Genomic DNA, 23,618 nt, shown 5'->3' with positions numbered 1-23,618 from the left:
GTAATTGTCTAATATGTGCGTGTCACCCGATTTGTGAACTGGTATTATAGTGGAGATTTTAAATTGTTCTGGGAAATACCCTTCTTTTAGGGATATATTATAAATATGTTGCAAAGGAGTTAAAATATATTGTTTTATTTTTTTTAGTGTATTACCTGATAAATTATCAATTCCTGAAGAATTTGTTGGTTTTAGGCTGTCAATGTGTTTTTCAATTTCATTAGTTGTGATAGGTGTAAAATAATCTAATGAGTTAATTGAATTGTTTGTTGGTACCAAAAGCAGAGATGAGTCAACGGGCGCTGTATTAGCAATATTACTGGATGATTCAAGTACTTGGTCTACGACATTTGTGAAGAAGTTGTTAAAGTTATTTGCAATGTCAGATTTGTCAGTTATAATATTGTTATTTATTTTAATCTCCTTAACCTCAGTTGATGCTATTCTTTTTTTATTCGTTATTTCGTTAATAATATTCCACGTTTTTTTGGTATCATTATTTGCATTATCAATTTGTTCACCATAGCATTTTTTTTTACAACTTCTTATTAACCTATTTAGTAAATTTCTATACAGTAAATATTTTGTTTTCATGAAGGACATTGTTCTGACATTGTTTTTTTGACAGGCTCTTTGATAATTTAGCATCTCTCTATATAGTTTATCTCTTTGTTTAATGGAGACTATTATTCCTACAGTTATCCAAGGTTTAATTTTTTTATATTTTCTCTTAGATATAACAATTTTATTAGTACTTTTTGAAATATATTCTTGGAGAGTTTTATAAAACGATTCTAATGCTGAATATGGGTTTGAAATTGATAGAATTTGATCCCAATTTTCCAAAAGAAGTAGATTATTTAATGTGAGGTAATTAATATTATTTTTTTCAACTGTTTCAGAATTTTTTTTTGAATTTGCAGTTAAGATGTTGTGTCCGTAAAATGTTGGGTAATGATCAGTAATGTTTGTTATTAGAGTTGAAGATGTTGTTTTAAAGTGTTTGTGTGATTTAACAAATATGTGATCTAGAGTCGTGGAGTTATTCAAATTTTCTCTAGTTGGTGAGTTTATGTAAGACTGATATCCAGCACACGACAAACAATCTAAGTACTCATTTATACAGTTTGTTCTTTTGTTATTTTCATTTATATTTATATTGATATCACCGGTTAATATTGCGAAGTTGAAGTTATTTCTGTGAGTCATTTTTAAAAGCGAATTAAGTTCGTTATTGAAGAGAGTTTCATTTAGTGAAGGTGATCTATAGATAGCTATTAGCAAATAATTATAATTGTTATGGTTAAATGTTAATTTAATAGCATTTGCTGTTTTAAAATCTAAAATCTCGAAAGCAGTTTTCATGAGACAATTATTCATAAATACCGTGACTCCATCGTGTCCAGTATGTTTGCATTTAGATGAAATGGTTATATATCCTGGCAGGTTATAGGGTATTACCTCTTTCATCTGTGTCTCTGTTAATATAATAATACTAGGAGAAAAATCTAGACTTTCGATTAGGACACAGAGTTCATCAAAGTGCTTTCTTAAACTCCGTATGTTCATATTTAGAACTGAAAAATTAACATTTTTAAAATGATTATTAAGTTCACTTGTGTTTTTACATATAAAGTTTTCATGCAAAAAATTTTCATCAGACATTTTGAACAATGATGAAGTATTTATACATGTATTATGGTCACTTGTTTGTTTATTCGGAGGGAATATCTTCCGGCTGCCTTATGTGGATGATCGGGGCTAATTCATCTTTTCTCATCATTATGTTACCATTTTTTGCCCAGATAAACTTGTAGCCTAGTCTTGATGATTTCGCCAGAAATAGGAGGTGTTTATTATTTTGTGACAATTGTTCATTAATGTAAACAATGTTTTTATAATCTTCAGAAAAATTTATATTTTTTGGGTACAAAGTACCATATTTTCTTTTCTGGGTTATAATATTGTCCTTACTTTCTTTGTTTTGAAAGGAAACTACTATCCCTGGATTTTTACTTAATGGGTTTCTGTTTTTAATTCTATATGTGTTTGTTATTTTAGGTAATTCAGTTTCGCATTTTATTGTTTCCAATATATTGTGAACTATTTTAGGTAATTCAGTTTCGCATTTTATTGTTTCCAATATATTGTGAACTATTTTAGGTAAGTTTTCATTCTCTTTGAAAGGAACACCTTGTATTTCAATATTTTTTTGTTTTTGAAATTGTTCCATTTTGTTCAATTGCATTTTGATTTCCTTATTATCTGATTGTAATTGTTTAATTAAATTATCTTTGATTTTATTTTTTTCTTCGTATTCGTCAATTTTATTACAACAGAATTCCACAGACTTTTTAAGTTCTCTGAGTTCATTTTTCAGTTGTTCGTTAAAAGATTTCATTAACTGTTCTGATAAGTCCTCAAATTTTTTTTCCATAAATTTCATCATTTTGTTAGTGTGATAGTCTTCTTCCGAATCGCTAGATGGCGCCTTTTTTGTGGTTTTCTTTTGCCTGTTCATCTTAATGTGTTTTTGGCGTATTGCACCTAGATGGCGTTGTAATTTATGTAGAAGGTTGGTGTCCTAAAATCGACTTATTTTAAAATAAAAAAGCCGTTAGGTTACGGGAGGGAGCGAACTCTGTTCCCTTGGGACTGCGCTTGAAGCAAGTGACGTTTGCCGCTCTAAACCGCTTAGCCACCACCGATATAGCGGGACCTGCGATTATACTGTTATATTAGTGCTGTGAGTCTTAGGACGTGTTGTTTCGGAGAATCTGAACAATTCATCAAATTTCAACGTTCATTTACGGGTTCTGTGAAAGACTTATTCAAGTTCTGTTTTTATATCATTGTAGGCTAGTTGCTTGACAAAACTGAAATAAAAACAGAACTTGAAAAAGTCTTTCACAGAACTTGAAAATGAACGTTGAAATTTGATGAATTGTTCAGATTCTCCGAAACAACCCGTCCTTAGAAATGTTAGGTATTCTGATTTTGAGTGGTTATTACAGGCAACAACACTGTACAAGCTCACTTCACAGATTTTAAAATCACTTAAAAATGTATATAACGATGCCGTTATTATTTAAATAAAGTAAAGAAGTTCACTACTGTTACACAGTTATGCGATTATCAATGTCTTTTTTATTAAATTCGATGTATAAACTATTAATTTTGAATATTATTTGCGGAGCGATTTTTGGCGTGCACACTTGGGTATTAGGTACGTTGATGTACGTTGTTTTACGGAGTGGTTTGATCTCGCAAAAGGTGTTAAAAAAAGCTGCGTAATGTCACCGTGGTTATTCAATCTATACATGGATAAGTGTATGCAAGAATTGAAAGAGGTGGGATTGGGCGAGAATTTGAGTAATCTGAAAGTATGTTGCCTATTGTATGCTGATGTTGCGGTGCTGATTGCTAACAGTATGGAAGACCTACAGTCTCTCGTGTCTAGGATGAACGAAGTATGTGAGGCATGGAACTGGCAGAGAATGGATGAACGTAGACTGAATGCTGTAAAATTGAGATCCCTGTGTGATAAAACCATGCATGATCGTGTGAGAAATGTGGAGATCCGCAAATAGTGCAAGGCGTAAGGCATGATGTAAGCGTAATTAGTAAGATTAAGAAAGAGACGCGAGAGAAAGTTTTGGGCACGTAGAGCGAATGAGCGAAGAAAGGAGGGTATGGAGAATATATGACGCAAATGTGAAGTCGGGAACTCCCGAGGAAGACATGGCACCACCAAGTGAATCAGATACTTGAGTCGGGTAATATCAAGAGTCAGAACATTAGAATAGTATGTATGAGACGATGTATTCATGTGAATGAGGCAAGAACCTGCGGGGAAACGGCGTGATGGTTAGTTATATTTTACATGATTTACAGCATAATTCTGTGCCAACAGAAGGTTTCTTCTTCTTCTTTTCGAACGCTTATAACGGAGCATTAACCCCAAGTGCGTACTAAATATTAAAAGTGTCATCACGCCTTGTCAAGATGCTTCCAGGCTTAAACCTAAAATCCCTGGACAGAACATTAGTGCGATTTTGTATGAGCGGAAAGGTAAAACTAGTGTGAGGGCAAATTGCCTGGCAGCCATCTTATATGAAACGAAATGATTTGTATATAAAGTGGTGTATAATGAACTATTTTATTTTTGTATTGTTAATACAATTATAACGGCTTATGATTTTTTTGGTTAATTGATGAGACAAGGAATGGAATATGCCACTACAAAATTTATGTGTGTTTTGGAATTTTTCATACATCTTCCCCCTTACCCTGAGGCCTCAATTTTTTTCGAATAGTTTTTGTCCAGAGCTTATTAGGTTCATGCCTCTATCAATTCTCACACAGCTTCTGAAGTTGCTACTCCCAACTTTCACCTGGGGTGGCCAACTAAATGTCTTCCCTCTGAGATCGCACCTTTAGTATTTTTCAGTATTTTCAGTGGAAATCGGATTTCATTCTTTAGTATTGTGATCAAGCCACTAGTTGTGGCATTTCTATTAAAGAGTAGCAGTACCTAGGTAGTCTTCAAGTAAAATAATTTATTTTTTTTACCTACCAGGAGCGCAGAGAGGGCGAGATATATAATGGAGAACATGTCAACTTGATGTGAATTCACAGGAAACTGTACAATTTTAAACGAATCTCTATCGTTTTATAATAATCCTGTATAAAATCAATGCGCTTCCAATACCGGCCTGCGTAATTGTGAAAATATTTTTATAATTATTTTTGTATTGTCAAAACGAATTATATTCTAGCCTTCCGAAATTACCAAATTTGCGTTACTCTTGGGTTTTTTCAAACAATTTATAATGAACACATTAGAAACACATTATGCAGATTCCAGTGGAGTGCAAAACCATTATCGACGAGTGCTCTCATAAGCCTTTATTTTCTTTTCAACCGACGATGTGCTCTTTATGGGAGTCGAGAGGTTTTATATTCTAAAGATTACCCGCGATAACATTGGTAAAATGTTAGCATCTTGTCACATATGTTATTGTATTGAATCGCAAAGAAAAGATGAAAGTGCGAAAATACATTCATGACCGCACCCGATAAACAATTTACCACGTTGGCGTGATTTAAATGTGTACTTAAAACTTTATAATAACCAGAGATGTGCAAAATGGGTACCCAAAACCATTTGAAATGCAAAATGGAAATGGGTCAAAACTTTTCAATTTGAAAATGCAAAATGCAAAATGGTTTTTAGAAAAGCATTTCAAATGCAAAATGCAAAATACCTATTTTCAAAATGCATTGAAAATGCAAAATTGTTTCAAGGTCAAACAATCAAAATAATTATAGAATTTTTAAACAGTTTTGTCATTTAATAATGGACATCAATGTATAACAAACATATTACATGATGGTAAATCAAAAAATGCCACGACTACGGATTATGAACCACAAAAAATTTGCCCGGGACAAATGTTGCCAACGTAAAAACATAGAAACTGCTTTCTAACATTTAATATTACAGCGTGGCCCCATGTTCAGTATTTGAATCAGTATTTTTTGTAATGGTATCACTCAATTGCCAGGGCTCCTACCAGGGAGCAACGTGATAAATGTAAATTATCTCTCATAGCGAGGTTGAGTACCGACTTATATTTGGGGCTTATGAAAGAAAGATGTGTGGAGATAGTAGGAAGAATGTTGCAAAAAAGCATTTAAAATGGAAATGCATTGAGTAAAGCATTTAAAATGCAAAATGCAAAATGGTTTTTAGAAAAGCATTTCAAATGCAAAATACCTATTTTCAAAATGCATTGAAAATGCAAAATTGTTTCTAAGGTCAAACAATCAAAATAATTATAGAATTTTTAAACAGTTTTGTCATTTAATAATGGACATCAATGTATAACAAACATATTACATGATGGTAAATCAAAAAATGCCACGACTACGGATTATGAACCACAAAAAATTTGCCCGGGACAAATGTTGCCAACGTAAAAACATAGAAACTGCTTTCTAACATTTAATATTACAGCGTGGCCCCATGTTCAGTATTTGAATCAGTATTTTTTGTAATGGTATCACTCAATTGCCAGGGCTCCTACCAGGGAGCAACGTGATAAATGTAAATTATCTCTCATAGCGAGGTTGAGTACCGACTTATATTTGGGGCTTATGAAAGAAAGATGTGTGGAGATAGTAGGAAGAATGTTGCAAAAAAGCATTTAAAATGGAAATGCATTGAGTAAAGCATTTAAAATGCAAAATGCAAAATGGTTTTTAGAAAAGCATTTCAAATGCAAAATACCTATTTTCAAAATGCATTGAAAATGCAAAATTGTTTCTAAGGTCAAACAATCAAAATAATTATAGAATTTTTAAACAGTTTTGTCATTTAATAATGGACATCAATGTATAACAAACATATTACATGATGGTAAATCAAAAAATGCCACGACTACGGATTATGAACCACAAAAAATTTGCCCGGGACAAATGTTGCCAACGTAAAAACATAGAAACTGCTTTCTAACATTTAATATTACAGCGTGGCCCCATGTTCAGTATTTGAATCAGTATTTTTTGTAATGGTATCACTCAATTGCCAGGGCTCCTACCAGGGAGCAACGTGATAAATGTAAATTATCTCTCATAGCGAGGTTGAGTACCGACTTATATTTGGGGCTTATGAAAGAAAGATGTGTGGAGATAGTAGGAAGAATGTTGCAAAAAAGCATTTAAAATGGAAATGCATTGAGTAAAGCATTTAAAATGCAAAATGCAAAATGGTTTTTAGAAAAGCACTTAAAATGCAAAATGGAAAATACCCATTTTGCATTTTGCATTTCGATTCGAAATGGGTTTATTTGAAATAAAGTACATCTCTGATAATAACCTACCAAATGCCGTAAAGGAAGCCCCAAGCCTTAGAACTTTTCGTAGGACATGTGATTTATATGTATAAAATAATGTTTGATGGTTGAACATACTCACCAATATTATTTTAGTCACCTAGATATCTTATATAGTACAATTTGGTGTATTTATCTTTTTCTCTTAAAATATAATTGTAAATGTTATTTTTTGTACATAGTATTTTTTATAATTTCCTACTAGATGTATGAAAAAATTTGCATACATCGAAATAAAGATTCAAAAACAAACAAACAAACTTCGAGAAGCATTTGAAAAGTCGACTTTGATATTTTATAAAAAATAAATAAAGTGACATAGATCGGTTTCTCGTCGAATCGTCGTCAGTTACGGACACCATCTTTCTCACGAATACAAACCAACTTTTGGATGTTTCCCTTTTTGTGTGTTTAACCCTTATAAGACTGGTAAAAAATTGTAAATATCTCAAAACCGAGGTAAATGTTGATTAGATTTGAAATAATAGATACGCTTCTACAAAATAAGTTTATTTCAACATTGGAATTTTCATGAAAAGAAATGAAATGCGTTAAAACCTAGCTCCACACACTGCACACTGCAGTGCACCTGGAGGTAGTCATTATTTCACTGGACTGTAAATGTAGTCAACTGCACAGAAGGGGTAAAATATGAATGAAATGAATGAATTTAAACACTCAAACATTTGAAAAAACAATTAGTAGCTATCCTTTCTCAAGGCCGCAAACCAAAAATAATTTTGCAAGTGAACTACCTACTACTGCGACTAAGAGTTACATCGCAAAATAGTCATCTGCTAGATCTACTAACCTGGTGAGATCCGTCGTCAGCCATCTTCTTCAGCAATAACAGTATTTATTAATAAATAATGCCTAAGTGTGACCATAGACATTTTCAGTGGTAGATACTCTCAGTATCGCCCTGTTGGAAGGTCACTAGTCAGAATCGAAGCATCTCATTTGTTCAAAACAGTGTGTTTGGTGACCAGATATGAATAGCCAGGCACTTCTCAACATGCATCTTCCCCACCCCCTTCAGCCTCACAACATATCTCAGGACTTTTTTATTTTTAAGATATAGAGGTAAGAAACACAATCTTTGGGGTACTTATTTAAAATACTAAGAAATTATAAAATAATCGAAACAAAAATAAATTATTTTATGGTGCTTAACCAACCTTAACCAAGGATTATTGTCAATTTTTAAATTTTTTTGACTGAGCGGAGCGAAGTCCTGTTTTGAATCGACCGTTTTTCATTTCTTCTGTCCGTAAATTCGTTTGAACGTTCCGTTTCCGGTTTTAAAAATCTGCTGCATTCACTCAATGATTCAAGTAAGCATTACTTTGACTAGATGGATAACATGGAATAGGTGGCTAACTTTGACTATATTCCACCTAGTCGAAGTTTTCCATCTAGTCAAAGTTATCCATCTAGTTAAAGTTATCCATCTAGTTAAAGTTATCCATCTAGTTAAAGTTATCCATCTAGTCAAAGTAAGCCTTGCTTGAATAATAAAAGTGCAACAGATTTCGAAAACGAAAATCAGTAAATTACTATACACGATGTCCGGAAACGAAAACTACGTAGTATAAGCGGGAAACTGGAGAATCTACAGCACATGGAGAACCCAAATAAACATAAAGTTTTTGGTTTGAGCATTTTCACCAACAAAAAAAATACGAAAAACAAATATGTTTGGGCTAAAAGGGTTTTTTTTTTCAGGATTACTTTTTGTTATTAGATATTTCGATGTGGTACGCCGACACGACGGAAAGAAATTATTTTTAGCATAAGTAAGTACTAACACTCACAATATGTAGCGATGTTCCAATTTCCAATTCAAAAACACAAACACGTTACAAATTTTTTTCAAAATGTTCACCGTTAACTTCCAAGCACAGTTGGGTCCGTCTGATGATTGATTTTTCGCACTCTTTGAATCATGTCTGGGTTAATTTTTACCTCGTCAAAGGCATCGATATTTATAGTTTAAATTTACGTCGAAATTTCGCTGATAATTCACAATTCACCAAAAACGCACTATGCTTTTATGTTTAAACTAACACAAAGAGTTCTTAAAGCAAACTGCCAATGTAAAATTGTAAACTGACCTACTGACAATTTCCCAGAACTTGGACATTCCCTGTAATTACAGTACAGTTCAATTTATGCCGAACGCTAGGATTCTTATTTTTTAAATTTATTTTAACGTTCCAAATTTGCAGTCGCGCCGTTTTGAACTAACTTACAACAAAGGTGCTTAAGTTTTTTTAAATTCACTTCTGTTGTCTTTTCACTCGTTTTTACCCTTTTAATCGAAACAATGACTAAAAACAAGACAACGATACAATTAGTAACTAACTTTATGGTTCAAATACGGTGTAACTTAATTTTATCCTGTAACTTACCACTTACACTTAGGCGGCCTTTACACTCCGAGGTTAAATGTACGGCTTATGTAAGTTTTCGATAACTTACTCATGAGTGCGCTTAAATACGAGTGCAACTTATGGAAATGAATAGTTTGAAGCGCTCACTGAAACCAATACACCTGAAATTTTACTATCTCTAAGATGGTTTCATGTCAACGTGTTGCCGTTAACTTTAACAGACTATCTGTCAGATCGTATAAATGTCGACTTACAAGATTCATACAAGACGGCTTCCGCTAACAGCGCGTATTCGATACTATATCTTAGCCAGCTGCAAACTTTTTGTCGCAAAACAACAACATTTACACAAAAAAACGAAATTTTGCTGCGTAAACATACTAATTTCTTCTGCGGAATGTGTGAAACATTTGTAGTGTGTTTTTGTGTAGATATGATTGTTGAAGAGCTAATAATTTAGTTATTGCGGACACCAATCAGAATGAGGGATACCTTCCAATTTTCGGAAAGCTATTTCACCACTTGAAAAATAAACGTGACGCCGATATTGGTTGGGAACTTTGAAATCTGACCCGGCAGTGCATAAGTGACTAGAATTATTTGTGACAAAATCACTCTAACATCTCCTCCGCAGCTAGCTCATAATAATACTTAAATATATTGCTGTTTTATACTTACCTCTTCAGCCGTATACTCGGCCTTCTCACCAATTCGGGTTGCTTGGGCGGGGACTAGGGAGGTGAATTTAATTAATAACATCTATTAATTATGTATGAGTCTCTATTATAATTGGGTTTATCAAGTGTCAATACTAAATCTAAATTATACTTAGATCTACTTACATCTATAACTTAACTAGTTGTCATATGGTTCGGATTACTTCTCCACTATTCACATTGTCATTGTTCACGGTTACTACACTGTTTTCACTGAGTTGGTTCTGTTCGTTGGCCTTAGTAAGGCCGAAGTCCTAGGTGGCAGCCTCTGCCGTTCTGCAGCTCAGGCCCTCCCGGCCGCGTCTGATCTCCGCACTTTCTTCGTCTCCCGCCCAACATTACGTCGCCGGGCGGAGGATAACACTTGAAAATCACTTTCTCTGACTCGACTGTAACTTCTTCATCCGCCGCCCAGCATCACACCGCTGGGCGGGGAGCGCGTACTTCACCACCACTCCTGTCTCGGTCTCCTCTCTCTCCCCTCTCGATCTCGACTGTCTTTCTTTCTTGAGCTCGTAGGACCTGTCGCCCTACCCCGCACTTCTCACTTCTTTCTTTACAACCCCCGTCTGTCAACACTTTCTTTGTATTTGGGCGCACACTGCGGGACATACTCAGTTTAACGTTCATATTTATTTGTGACGAAATTTGATTCGTCACAATACCCCCTTCGTTACAAAAGAAAATTATGGTTTCCTACAAACATAATTTTCTATTTCCCTTTTCCCATATGACAACCTTCTTATCTTTAAACATGGTATATCTAAAATTATAAAAAATTCAATATTCTAAATTTAACATTTCTTACCATTACTTATCCTCATCATTTTTTTTTCTTTTTCATCATATCTCATTTTCAACGACAATCTTTTTCGCTACACGCTCTTTCAAACCAACAACAAAACTCAAGTCAAAACATTTAGCCTATCAATATAAAATAACATGAAAACAATAAAAGTGACAATAAAACACATTAAAATCAACGATGAATACTAACACCTCGACTAACATAAACACTTTTTTTTAACCAAGCGATCTAATCCTCTCCAGACACTTGAGGATATAAACCTTTCAATTTTTTGTTTACAAATTTCTTCCCAAGCATGTGACCAAAAACTAATGACAAGATTTTAAATGACAACATGAAATGACAACATTATTAATGACAATATTATTAATGACAACATAAAATTTTCAAAGTATCAGGATAGGGAAGGAGTTGGGAATTCATACCTACCACTTCAGTTTAATCTCCCCTCAGTTCTGCTGGCATGTCTGAAGTATAATAGAATTCCATACTTACATACGCATAACTCCTTATCAATACACGTTGATCACTTAAACCTAAACCTTAGTTGTACTTTGCAAAAGAGGCCGTTACTAATCTTTATTCACTCCTCATTTACCTAAATCTATTAACGCCTACATCGTCGATAACAAAAACAAGAAATCTGGTGTACATACAAAGTACATCTGAAATGAAATGAATGATAAAAAACTAAACAATATATGGTAACAGAGTTGTAGTGTATCTCCCGACGTGATACACAATGGAAAATTGAGCGCCAGATAGTTTCTATTACACGGAGAAACCACCAAAACCGGATACTCTGTCTCTCATTCAACCGCTTTTGAGATGCAACCTCAACATGTCGTCACATTTTATCATTCCTGCTGGCTAATGCTTCAATGCATCATCCCATTTTATTTAAATTTTTCGCACTTTTACATATTTTACGGTCTTTTATCACGCGCGCAGAATTCTTTTCAGATATCGAGACTTTTAGGTACACACATACTAATTTCAACGAACGCGCGTATTTGTTCCACTCAAATCATGGAACGTTCAGTGCTCGCTTTTGTTTTCGCATTTTCGCTTGTGGACGCACTTCTACCAATACCGGTCTTTTATCACGCATGCAGACTATTCAGATATGGAGACATTTAGGTACTCTCATAGTAATTTCGTCAAACATGCATATTTGTACCACTCAAATCGTAGAACGTTTAGTGCTCCTTTACGTTTCCGTTCGCATTTCACATTTTTTAACTTGTGAACGCACCTCTACCAACACCATTTTATCATTCCTGCTGGCTAATGCTTCAATGCATCATCCCATTTTATTTAAATTTTTCGCACTTTTACATATTTTACGGTCTTTTATCACGCGCGCAGAATTCTTTTCAGATATCGAGACTTTTAGGTACACACATACTAATTTCAACGAACGCGCGTATTTGTTCCACTCAAATCATGGAACGTTCAGTGCTCGCTTTTGTTTTCGCATTTTCGCTTGTGGACGCACTTCTACCAATACCGGTCTTTTATCACGCATGCAGACTATTCAGATATGGAGACATTTAGGTACTCTCATAGTAATTTCGTCAAACATGCATATTTGTACCACTCAAATCGTAGAACGTTCAGTGCTCCTTTACGTTTCCGTTCGCATTTCACATTTTTTAACTTGTGAACGCACCTCTACCAACACCGGTCTTTTATCACGCACGCAGATTACTTTTTAGATATGGAGACATTTAGGTACTCTCATACTAAGTTCATCAAACGTAAGTATTTGTACCTCACAAATCGTGTCGGTGGTAAGTGCTCCAATTCGTAACTATCGCAGTTCGTCATCACATTCGCACGCGCCCTTTTATTTTCTCATCTGCGCAGACTACTATCCGAAACATTGCGAGGCTTTAGATACAAAATAATGTACGGTTTCGCCGAACGAAGATATTTGTTTTTCTCAAATCGCGTTAAGTGAATGCGCCTAACCTTTTCTCTCCCCTCTCTATCGGTCGCCTTCCGCCATCAATTTTTAATTATCGGATTTTTATCGAACACATAAAATTGATCGAAATTGTGGTATGAAAATGAATTTCTCCGAATGACATATAGAAAATACATTGTTATTCTTATGCCGTTCACACACAGCAAATCTATATTTGCTGACTCAGCTCACCAAAATCTTTAATTTGATGACCTTTGTCAACGGGACAAATAATATATGATCCTTACTCGGGGTCAAACACCCCTGCCTAAAACGCAACAAAAAATTAACTCCAATGGGTACCCTAAAATCACTATCATTAATACATTTTAACAAAAACAAATTAGCCACTTGACATCTCCCGACTTACTTGTTTTATAAAAAATATAACATTCCTGAAAATATCTATCGGTGATGGGAGGATTAACGATCTCCAGGTACCTACAGTCCCAAATGTGTCAAAACGCCGAGTTTGTTTGATAATGATTTAACTGCCCCCCGACAAAAAATAGCACTTGACATGCATCTGACTTCATCACAGTACATTTGTTTACACTATACAAAAAACGAAACACCCAAGCAACGGTAACTCGAGACAAAACATGACATGAGCGAGAAAAATAACACAAAATTCAATATAAATTAGAACATGCAAATATTTACCTTTGTTCAGGGATGGGTTTTAGGAATGTCAATAACATTAGTGATAGATATAATAAAATATCTAAAACCGCTTCACATTGGGCGCCATTGTGACAAAATCACTCTAACATCTCCTCCGCAGCTAGCTCATAATAATACTTAAATATATTGCTGTTTTATACTTACCTCTTCAGCCGTATACTCGGCCTTCTCACCAATTCGGGTTGCTTGGGCGGGGACTAGGGAGGTGAATTTAATTAATAACATCTATTAATTATGTATGAGTCTCTATTATAATTGGGTTTATCAAGTGTCAATACTAAATCTAAATTATACTTAGATCTACTTACATCTATAACTTAACTAGTTGTCATATGGTTCGGATTACTTCTCCACTATTCACATTGTCATTGTTCACGGTTACTACACTGTTTTCACTGAGTTGGTTCTGTTCGTTGGCCTTAGTAAGGCCGAAGTCCTAGGTGGCAGCCTCTGCCGTTCTGCAGCTCAGGCCCTCCCGGCCGCGTCTGATCTCCGCACTTTCTTCGTCTCCCGCCCAACATTACGTCGCCCAGCATCACACCGCTGGGCGGGGAGCGCGTACTTCACCACCACTCCTGTCTCGGTCTCCTCTCTCTCCCCTCTCGATCTCGACTGTCTTTCTTTCTTGAGCTCGTAGGACCTGTCGCCCTACCCCGCACTTCTCACTTCTTTCTTTACAACCCCCGTCTGTCAACACTTTCTTTGTATTTGGGCGCACACTGCGGGACATACTCAGTTTAACGTTCATATTTATTTGTGACGAAATTTGATTCGTCACATATTATCATGAAATACATTGATGTAATTTTAGATTCTCAGGTCCAAAAGTTTTTTTGGGCGGTAAGCTATGTTGCGATTTCTCTTTCTTCAGTCAACGTTTCGAACATCATTACAATGTGTTCATCATCAGGGTAGATATGTAGATTGTGGTAACACGTGTCACGATATGAAAATCTTTTGGGAGATAGATTAGCTGTTGAACTTACGAAGTAGTCGTAGTAGGTTACGAAGTAGTCGTAAATTATAGGTTGCAGTTTTCCAACAAGGTAACGAACCTTACCACAAATCAAAGACGGATCTTTATTTTTTCAATAATGGCAATATCACATGCTTAGATTCTTGTCCTTAAAATTCCTGATATCGTCTGGGCAATCTGTAAGGCAACAATTGAAAAAACTCGTTGATTCCATTTCCAAATGAGTTCAAGAAGTTATTAAAGCCAATGTTGGACATATTTCAAATTAGTTAAGGACGGGTTGTTTCGGACGGACGGACGGGTGTTCTGTGTAAGGTCTATTCAAGTTCTGTTACTATATCATTATAGGCTAGTTGCTTGACCGAACTGAAATAATAACGAAAATTAACTTTGAAATTTGAAGAATTGTTCAAATTCTCCGAAACATATACAAAGAAATACGTTCACAAACATTTTTTATTACATTATTAAAAAATAATAATAACCTTGTTCACGTTGGTTCGAGCACTACTGTATCGGACAAGCCGCAAAATTCGTATTTTTGCAAACTATCGTGCGTTTCTCTTTCATATGTTAATAGAACCCAACATAATAGGGAAAGCTATATTTTGCGAATATGTCAGAGATACGCATCAATATTAGAAGAAAAGCTGTTTTTAACCCTGCAGAGAATAAATATTTACTCGAAAACGAAAGTTAAAATAAAAATAAAATTATACTACAAAATCGACTAAAAATGTGATGTAGATTCACCAGTTTCCCGCTTGTACTATGAGTTTCCGGACACCGTGTATAATAATTGACTGGTTTGCGTTTTCGAAATATTTTGCACCTTTATTATTCAAGCAAGGCTTACTTTGACTAGATGGATAACTTCGACTAGGTGGCTAACTTTGACTGACCTATTTAATAGTATAACATCTACCTGCCCGAAAAAAGTCATTGAGATTGTCAAATTTCTTTGGACAAATTGTATAATTACTTATTAGAAATTTTAAAAAAATGTTGCTTAAAATATAATATGGCTTATAATTAAGAAGATATTAAGGTATTTAGGTACATACTTACGAATTTTATGATTTCAGAGAAATTTTGGTTTAATTTCACAGAAGTACTAGTCAATATGCTAATAGGTAACTATTCTATTAATATGAACCATACGCCACTGGTATATGGCGAAATCATCGTGGCATTGACCATCAGATAAGCTTTTAATTTGCACTCACTCTATTGTAAATAATAATTATTTGTGGAAATGAAATATCTAAATTGCCCACTAATGATCCTGAAATTGTTTGTGGCTTTAGATGAAATCAGCACAATTCCAATTTTCAATCTATGGTTAATACCATAGATTGAACATTGGAGTTGTGCTGATTTCAGTAAATACTGAAAAACCATTTTCACAGATTAATTTTTAGATTGAGAGAACAAACCAGTGACCGTTCCGTGACCGGTCAGTGGTTGAGTGGGCATAGCGCTTGGGTCTCACCCGAGCGTCGCGTGTTCGATTCCTCGGCTGGCTAAGTCCTCCATCACAACACAAGCAACATTTTCGGCTTTCTGTGGTGGTAGTAGGAGATTTTCAAACATTGTTGGGTTATTCGTAACCTGGGAATGTTTGTCTTTCTTTTTTAAAAAAAAAGTAAAAAAAAAAAGTTTAAAAACTATTGAAGGATAACACTATTATTTTATAAATAATTCGATATTGCCTTACTACTATTTTAACGTAGGTTAACGTAACATTAATTTCCAAATTTTGTATGTTTATTACTTTAGTTCATTGTTTTTTTTCTGATATTTTATGGAAAATCCATTTTCTCTTGTTGATAAATATTTTTACTGGCGAAATAGATGTTCTCTAACTGTTTGAAAAATTAATTGGAAGGAGATATGGCTGTCATGCATACAAATATTTAGCTATGTAGTAGATTTCTGAAAATGATAATATGTGATGATTTGAATCCATTTTTTTAAAATAAACACACAGAGAGAGCTTACTGATATAAAATATTGCTAATTTATTAAGAATCTGGTCAAATTATTCGTATTCCTGTTAAAAATGGGACTGTAGGCATTCAACGAATGAATTAAAGCATTTCCTAACAAACTACCAGTAACACAAATGTGTTATGAGGATGTCGGAGCACGTATTAATAAAAATTATACTACTTCAATTAGAATAAACAAGTGTTCCGATATATTTTTAAATTACTAATATTTTATAAGGAAATTGGAAATTTAAGCATAAAATTCTCTTCACGTCCTTGGTTTTAAATGTCGGAGTTTTTAAAAGGGAAATAACCAAAAATGAATATTGTTTCAAATATGTTTCAAATGTATTTATTTATAACATTGTTTATCAGAGCAACAACACACAATGTAAAATAATTCGATTTTGTACAAATCACTGTCTTGCTGGCTTTGGTGGCATTGGGCACTTCTCAATATAAGCCTTCAGCGCATTGCAATCTGCAGACTGGACAAATACAGAAGCTGGGCAGTTCTGGAATAACGTTAAAAAGAAACACATTAATAACGATCTGGACAAGTCGGGACGAAAAGTTTTTAAGGAAATTGACTAAATTTATGCCAATCTTCTGCCTTCCACTTCTTCCACTAGTGTTTTTTTGCTTACGGATACATTATTCGTCACTCCAGCCATCAAAATTAAGTTTTTATGTATAAACGTTTTTTTTTAACTTTCGTTTGCCAGAAACATGTTTTCAGAATTATTGTTTGTAAGTATCTTTATTTCTACGCACTTGTTTTATTAATATTTTTGAGAAAGGATAATATGTACAAGTTAATTTGAGATATAGGATCAATGAGAATCTGAATCTTACTATGAACATATAATTAGTTGCTACAAGTTCCAAAGTGGTCAGTTTCCAAAATTTATCAGTATCTTTGAGATATACCTCCAATCGGAATCCATATGTTGATTGAAATTTGAAATAATTTTGCTGTGTCTAGTGACCAGATCTGCGTAGTCAAGCACTTTCAACCATCCCCTATCTCATCTCCTTACCATTTCCACTCCCTTCACAAAATAACCCAATTGAGAATGTCAGTCTTAGATGGGATTCACTCAACTATAAAAGGTTATTATAGTTAATGATTTAACTAAGGCCCACTTGTTTTGCAAAGATTTACACGTGATAAAGTCTCAAATGGTCACTAATATTAATGACTTTATACGCTGAGTGCAGCTCCATTATGTTTTTTGGATATTTGAAATGTTTCTGCTTTTGTGATCAGCAGAGAAGAGGACAACTATCATGCTGTTAAGCTTGTTAGTTTATTACATTTGATGGAAAGCTGAGACGCACCTAGAATCAGCGTTTAACAGAAAACTGTCAAATTTCAAAGCGGCGCTGAGTGACCATTTGATGACAATGTTACATTTGAATTTCTGTGAAAACCCGTCATTAAATTGAAATGTAGGAGTTTCATCTAAATTCGCGGACACGTCTGCATATCCCCCATTTTGGGCTGCTGCAGTCTCACTGGCGAACGATTGAAACTGTGAGACACTTAAACGCCCTGTGATTGGTCGGCGGGTTTTGACAGCACTTAAACCGCTAATTCACGATTGTACGGCTGTATGCATTGAGATTTCAGACAATTTTATTACTCGCACATGGGTCACTACTGCGGTTTACTATTTCAATAGAATTCATGTTTTTGGAAATCTTGCAAAATATTTAAATTATAACTTTTTGTTTTCATACAGACCCGAATGGGATTGACCTTACTGTTAACCGACAAAACTGTACGCATGACCTGACGAGTACGCCGTCAGATTTCGATCGTTTTGGCCGGCTTTGAAAAAAGCAAACGTCCGGTGAAAATTCATCATTAAAATACTTTCATTCCTTATACATTGAGTTTTTATGAAAACTTTGAAGATACCAATGTGTACGTGTATACACACTTACCAAAAACAGATTGTGTTTGATGCAATGGAAGTCGCCTCGGACCTCGCACTCATCAGACTTGTCAGTGTTGGCTTCGCAGGCGGCGATAGCCTTGGTGATGGCTGGCTTCCATTCTGCAGAGTATTGCTGGTCGGCGAATGTTTTCAAAGCCACCTTGTCCAACTTGTTGTCGGCAGTCAGGAGGTTGTTCTTCTTCAGGAGGCACTGGATTCCTTCACACTGTGTTTTGAAACAAACATATTTTATGTTTTTTTACCAAAGGGATAATGACAGTGTAAAGTAGAGGGCACCAGAGTATCTAGCATGGTAAATCAATAAAGGATTTATCGATAACTTGTCATCGTTCCCGAGTACGACTGCAGATCTCTAACGAACAAACTGTAAACTGTTATTTCTTCGTTGGCAAACTTTTGGTCGATAAACCTTTATCCATCGACCGTGCGACATACCCAGAAGAAGATTACAATAGGATTAAAAGCCGCCCTGACTGGTTTTCCCAGAAGCAGGTTTGTGCAAACGATAGTCCGGTGCCGGGTCAAAAACAAGAGTGTGGACCAGCGATATGGCCTGTCAGATTTATAGGTCCGGGAAGAAACAAAAATTACAGGGGAAAAATATAGTTTATAAAATTTAGGTTAGGTTAAGTTCAATTAGGGTAGCTTAGGTTAGGTTAGTTTTACCATTGAGCAGTTGATAAACAAGGTAAGGTATACTCACTGATGGTCTGCCCCCCGGGCCCCCAGGACCCCCCGGGCCCCCAGGACCTCCGGGACCCCCAGGACCACCGGGACCGTGCTCCATGTCCGCGGGGAGCCCACATTCCGCGACTATGGCGGAGGTCATGATCTTGGGGCAGGAACCGGGGCAACATTCCGAAGGGTGCTAAAATAATGAACAATAGGGGTCAATTAATAATTGAAAATAGTTCAGCCAAGGATTACCGCTGTTTATAGGGTACTAGCTGTCTTGTACCCGGCGGGGTTCGGGTTATGGATGGTTTGGTTTGGAATACAGTTCGGCAAATGCCGAAAGAGTGAAAATTTAACATGTTTACTGCCAGTGCTGAAAGCAGCCCTACTGCACTCTGGCGGTAGAATGGCGAACTAATCGTTAAATATACCAACCAACCTATATCCAAATTTAGATAAGACTTGGGCATAGTCTTCACCCTGGTGAAGGTTCACCGTGAACCGGTTGGTTTTATTTATTAAAAATAATACGACAAAGGTATTATTAAAAACAAAGTCTTTTTATTAAATACATTAAAATTATTATTTTTGGGATAAGGTTATTTGTTAAAGTTTTCCTTGATTAACTTTTTCCTTTGTGGTAAAATTATTCACCGAAAAAATTAATTTTGCGTTTAAATCGACCACTTGCCAAGCGATCTGTATGCATTTTACCTATATTCGAGGAGATGAAAGACACATTATGTATGGACTATTTTTGACATGTATATACGTATATTCTCCTTAAGTCAGTGTCTTAAGTCATTTAGGTCTACCTGAAAAGAATTTCTAGTGCGTTATATTTATTCAGTGGAAATATCACAATATATATGATTTTTATTCAACGTGTAGTTGATAATACACAATAGCTCCGGATGAGTTATTCGTCGGGGATTACCACGATGTATTGTAGTGAGTAGTAATTATTTTATTGCAATTGCTGCTATTGTTTTATAAGCTGTTTTTTTTTAATATAAAATACACTCACCACTCTGTACAGAACTCTGGTCAGAAACTTTAATGAACATAATTACTCTCTCGGTATTCTGGAGCGATTTTTGGCATATTTTGCCAAGTTTGCAAAAAGATGTATTAAAAAACAAATGTATTAAAAAAAATACCTTGGTACTAAAAAGTACTTTGGTGGGACTGAGGATTGAACCTTTCTCCCTAGGAATTGGAGTCAACTACGCTTACAACTGATTTAAATCCGAATGGGCAGGACCGAATTTTTTTTCGTTTATTAACTAACGTGATGTCATCCAATTTCAGAGAAAAGCGTACAAGTTCGCGTGTGTATGTATGATTGCCACCAAAATTTGATATAATGCACTGTCATTGACAACGAGTGTATCTGCCGAGTTTCAGCTCGATTGGATGTCTGGAAATGGTTTAAATTTCCATTTATAATATTTGCATCCATTAATTTACGAAATCGAAGTGATTAAAATAGACGTATTTAAAATGATATAAGTACAGCGTTGTACGTAAAAACTTGGTGATTGTTTAAATAAACTAAATAAAATAAATTAATGTTTACATAAATAAATAACTGAACAAACATAAAAATAAATACTTACAATCTTAGGAGGCATCTGGGAACAGTCCTGGGCGCCAACCGAAATCTGTAACAAAAGCAAAACATCAAATTAATATGAATAATATGAAATATCTAAGATAAATGTTAAACCTTGTTTTCTAATTTTCTTTGCTACGAACCAATGTTTAAAAACACTTTTATTTACAGAAAAAATGCTGTTGTCCCCTGTGAATATCTTCTCAGATTTACCCATCCAGTTTTATTTACATGGGACATCTACAATTGACGTTTTGCGATAAATCCAGAATGAACATTCAATTTCATTATGTACTTGCGCGAACCCGTAAAAAATCACATTGAAATAAAAATGGTTTCAACGTTATTATGTTATTTTTATCAACTTCTGTGACTGAGCAGCACATGCTTATAAAAACAACCGAATGGAAATACCCAATCATATTTTTATTCCGTTTATTCTATCTCAAAAATTGGTAAATAAGTATTATCAATATTGATACAACCCAGATGGGATTTATAGCGGATTAATAGAAACCGTTGCGTCGAGGAAAATTATCATGAAATTATATTCATATACAAAAATGGTGTAAATTTAGGTAACAGTGGCGGTCAGTAACTTTTCAGTGAACTAGTGTGGTAAGGTGTAGCTGAATTATTTTTCAAATATTTACACGAAGATTTTCCAAAAAAACAAAATTTGCAATTTATAAAAACAAAAAATATTGAATCACGTCGTATTTTTCAAACTTACACGGAGAAAAATTAGTGTTTCTGATTTATTAAAATCCTGTTAAAAAGGTTATGGCAAGCCATTTTCAAAATAAACTATTAGTACTTTAATATATCAGCTGCGTTTATCCAGTTATTATATGTATAATGACGAAATGCGAAAACATAGAGTTTTTATAAATACATGTTGCGATATGGTTAGTTAGGAAATCATTCGTTAAAGGTCCCGTTAGTAACAGGAATATGAATGATTTGAAGAGGTATTTAATAAATTAGCAATATTTTATATCAGTAAGTTTTCTCCGTGATTGCAAGTAAAAATAAATAAAAAAATATCGTACCAGGAGCGCAGACAGGGCGAGAAACGTAAAAGACAACATTGTTGCTTGATGTGTTAACACAGTCAACTGATGACTTTGTTTATTTTGCACTCCCTTTTATAAGCAGAAAACTGCCCGTGACAGCAAAAGACTTCCCACTATTAACTCATAGTTACACTATGTAGATAACCATAATAATTGTTCTAATAATTATATAAATTTCTATACTATATATTCTTTACATTCCTACCGAAATCATCAAAATTACTAAAGTATTTTAGCCGTAAAAATCAAGAATAATTTAGAAAAAAATAAACAAAAATGATATCCCCTCGTTGTGCGAAATTACCTCGCAATTTATTGACCAACAACTTCAATGGAAAATTATTTACACCTAGTAATGAAGATAATTGTTAATCATCGGATGTTCATTGTGCGGAATAAAAACATACCAATTATCTTACTGATGACCATGATGTACTTTTTTCAGAATTCTGTTTACTTTTTTGGAGTTTTTAGGATAAATGTGGAATTTAATTTATAATATGTGACATTGAGTTCAAGTTGATTCAGCGATGGTGACACATTTTATATTATTACCCTCGCTAGTAATACTGCAAATTGTCATCTATATGAATGGGTACCTATTTTTTTTTTTACTAAAGTACATTGTTAAAAATAATGATAATGCTTCGTCAGTAGGTATGTAATTTGTTCAGTTAAGTACCTACTGACTAAGCACCATCATTATTTTTAACAATGTGTTTTAGTAAAAAAATACTGAATAATTAACCTAGTAAACTCAATAAAATCACAAATGTGTATGTGGGTACCTAATATTTTTATGATATTTTAAATTTAGGAGCATTTCCTGTCTTTTATACAGGGTGTCCGGAAACTCGTAGTACAAGCGGGAAACTGGTGAATCTACATCACATTTGGAGTCGATTTTGTAGTATATTTTTTTTATTTGAGCTTTCGTTATCGAGTAAATCGAGTTTGAAGTTGATTTTTTTTTTTTTTTTTTTTTTTTTTTTTAATCAAATTCTTATAAATTATTACTGAAGATCAAAGTACCCAACTAATTAAAACTATTTGAAAGTAAAACAAATGAAGAAACTCGGATTTGAGGCATTATTTTGAAATCACCCTTCATTTAACCCGGTGTAATCATAAAATATTTCTGCTCTGCAGGGTTAAAACATCTGTTATTCAACCCTAAACACCAGAAAAAACTTTAACCCTAAAATAGCCGAAAAATATTTTTTTTTGGTTTTTTTTTTTTTTTTTTGAAAATGCTCAAATCAAAAAACTTTATGTTTTTTTGGGTTCCCCATGTGGTGTAGATTCTCCAGTTTCCCGCTTGTACTACGAGTTTCCGGACACCGTGTATATGTACAAAAAGAAGAGTGTCTGTGGTAATTGAGTACGTGCGGCATGACTTTGTTTTTTGTCTAATCTACAGTTTAGTTCGAAGATTAATGAAATATTGAACACTAGACCTTCAAAACAATAGAATGTCACTTTCTACAGATATTTAGAAAAACCACCATCATCCCCCATACTACTTGATGAAATTTTGCAAACTTAACGTTCACAGAAAGATGAAAATTACAGTCTAGTTTGTTAGAATAAAATATTTATTTGGGCTATGATTTAAATTGTCATTATAATATTTAGGTTTTTCCAGTTCCAAAATTTTTTTCTACCGGCAAATAAAGTCAGTTGAGCAGCCACTTTTGTGTGTCATAGTGTTTTATTTGAGTCAGGTTGCCGTATGTGAGATGACTTGAGGACTGATGATGAAGACTTCGGATGTAGGCAGTGAAGTGCTGGTCAAGCGCGGGTCAGTGAGCCGACGCCGCTGCTGGTGACTGGACTCGTTGACTGTCAGGAACTG

The 23,618-nt window shown here is 34.5% G+C and overlaps 1 protein-coding gene across 1 annotated transcript in view; it reads right to left on the bottom strand.

Annotated features, from left to right (window-relative positions):
- Positions 1-16,810: 16,810 nt before the first annotated feature.
- The window catches only part of LOC149419946 (uncharacterized), a 209,098-nt gene continuing 202,290 nt past the window's right edge, over positions 16,811-23,618 (bottom strand). The window contains exons 2-5 of the mRNA XM_089637106.1: positions 20,692-20,736; positions 19,101-19,265; positions 18,384-18,602; positions 16,811-16,948 (exon numbers count right to left, since the gene is read on the bottom strand). Of these exons, the coding sequence (XP_089493232.1) occupies positions 16,850-16,948; positions 18,384-18,602; positions 19,101-19,265; positions 20,692-20,736 (528 nt within the window). The 3' untranslated portion in view covers positions 16,811-16,849. The remainder of the gene's footprint in view (positions 16,949-18,383; positions 18,603-19,100; positions 19,266-20,691; positions 20,737-23,618) is intronic.

The sequence above is a fragment of the Hesperophylax consimilis genome, chromosome 11, assembly GCF_061612785.1.
Source record: "Hesperophylax consimilis isolate HC1 chromosome 11, BYU_Hcon_1.0, whole genome shotgun sequence".
NCBI lineage: Eukaryota > Metazoa > Arthropoda > Insecta > Trichoptera > Limnephilidae > Hesperophylax > Hesperophylax consimilis.
Note: the sequence above shows the minus strand (reverse complement) of the source record. Positions and strands in the feature narration are given on the sequence as shown.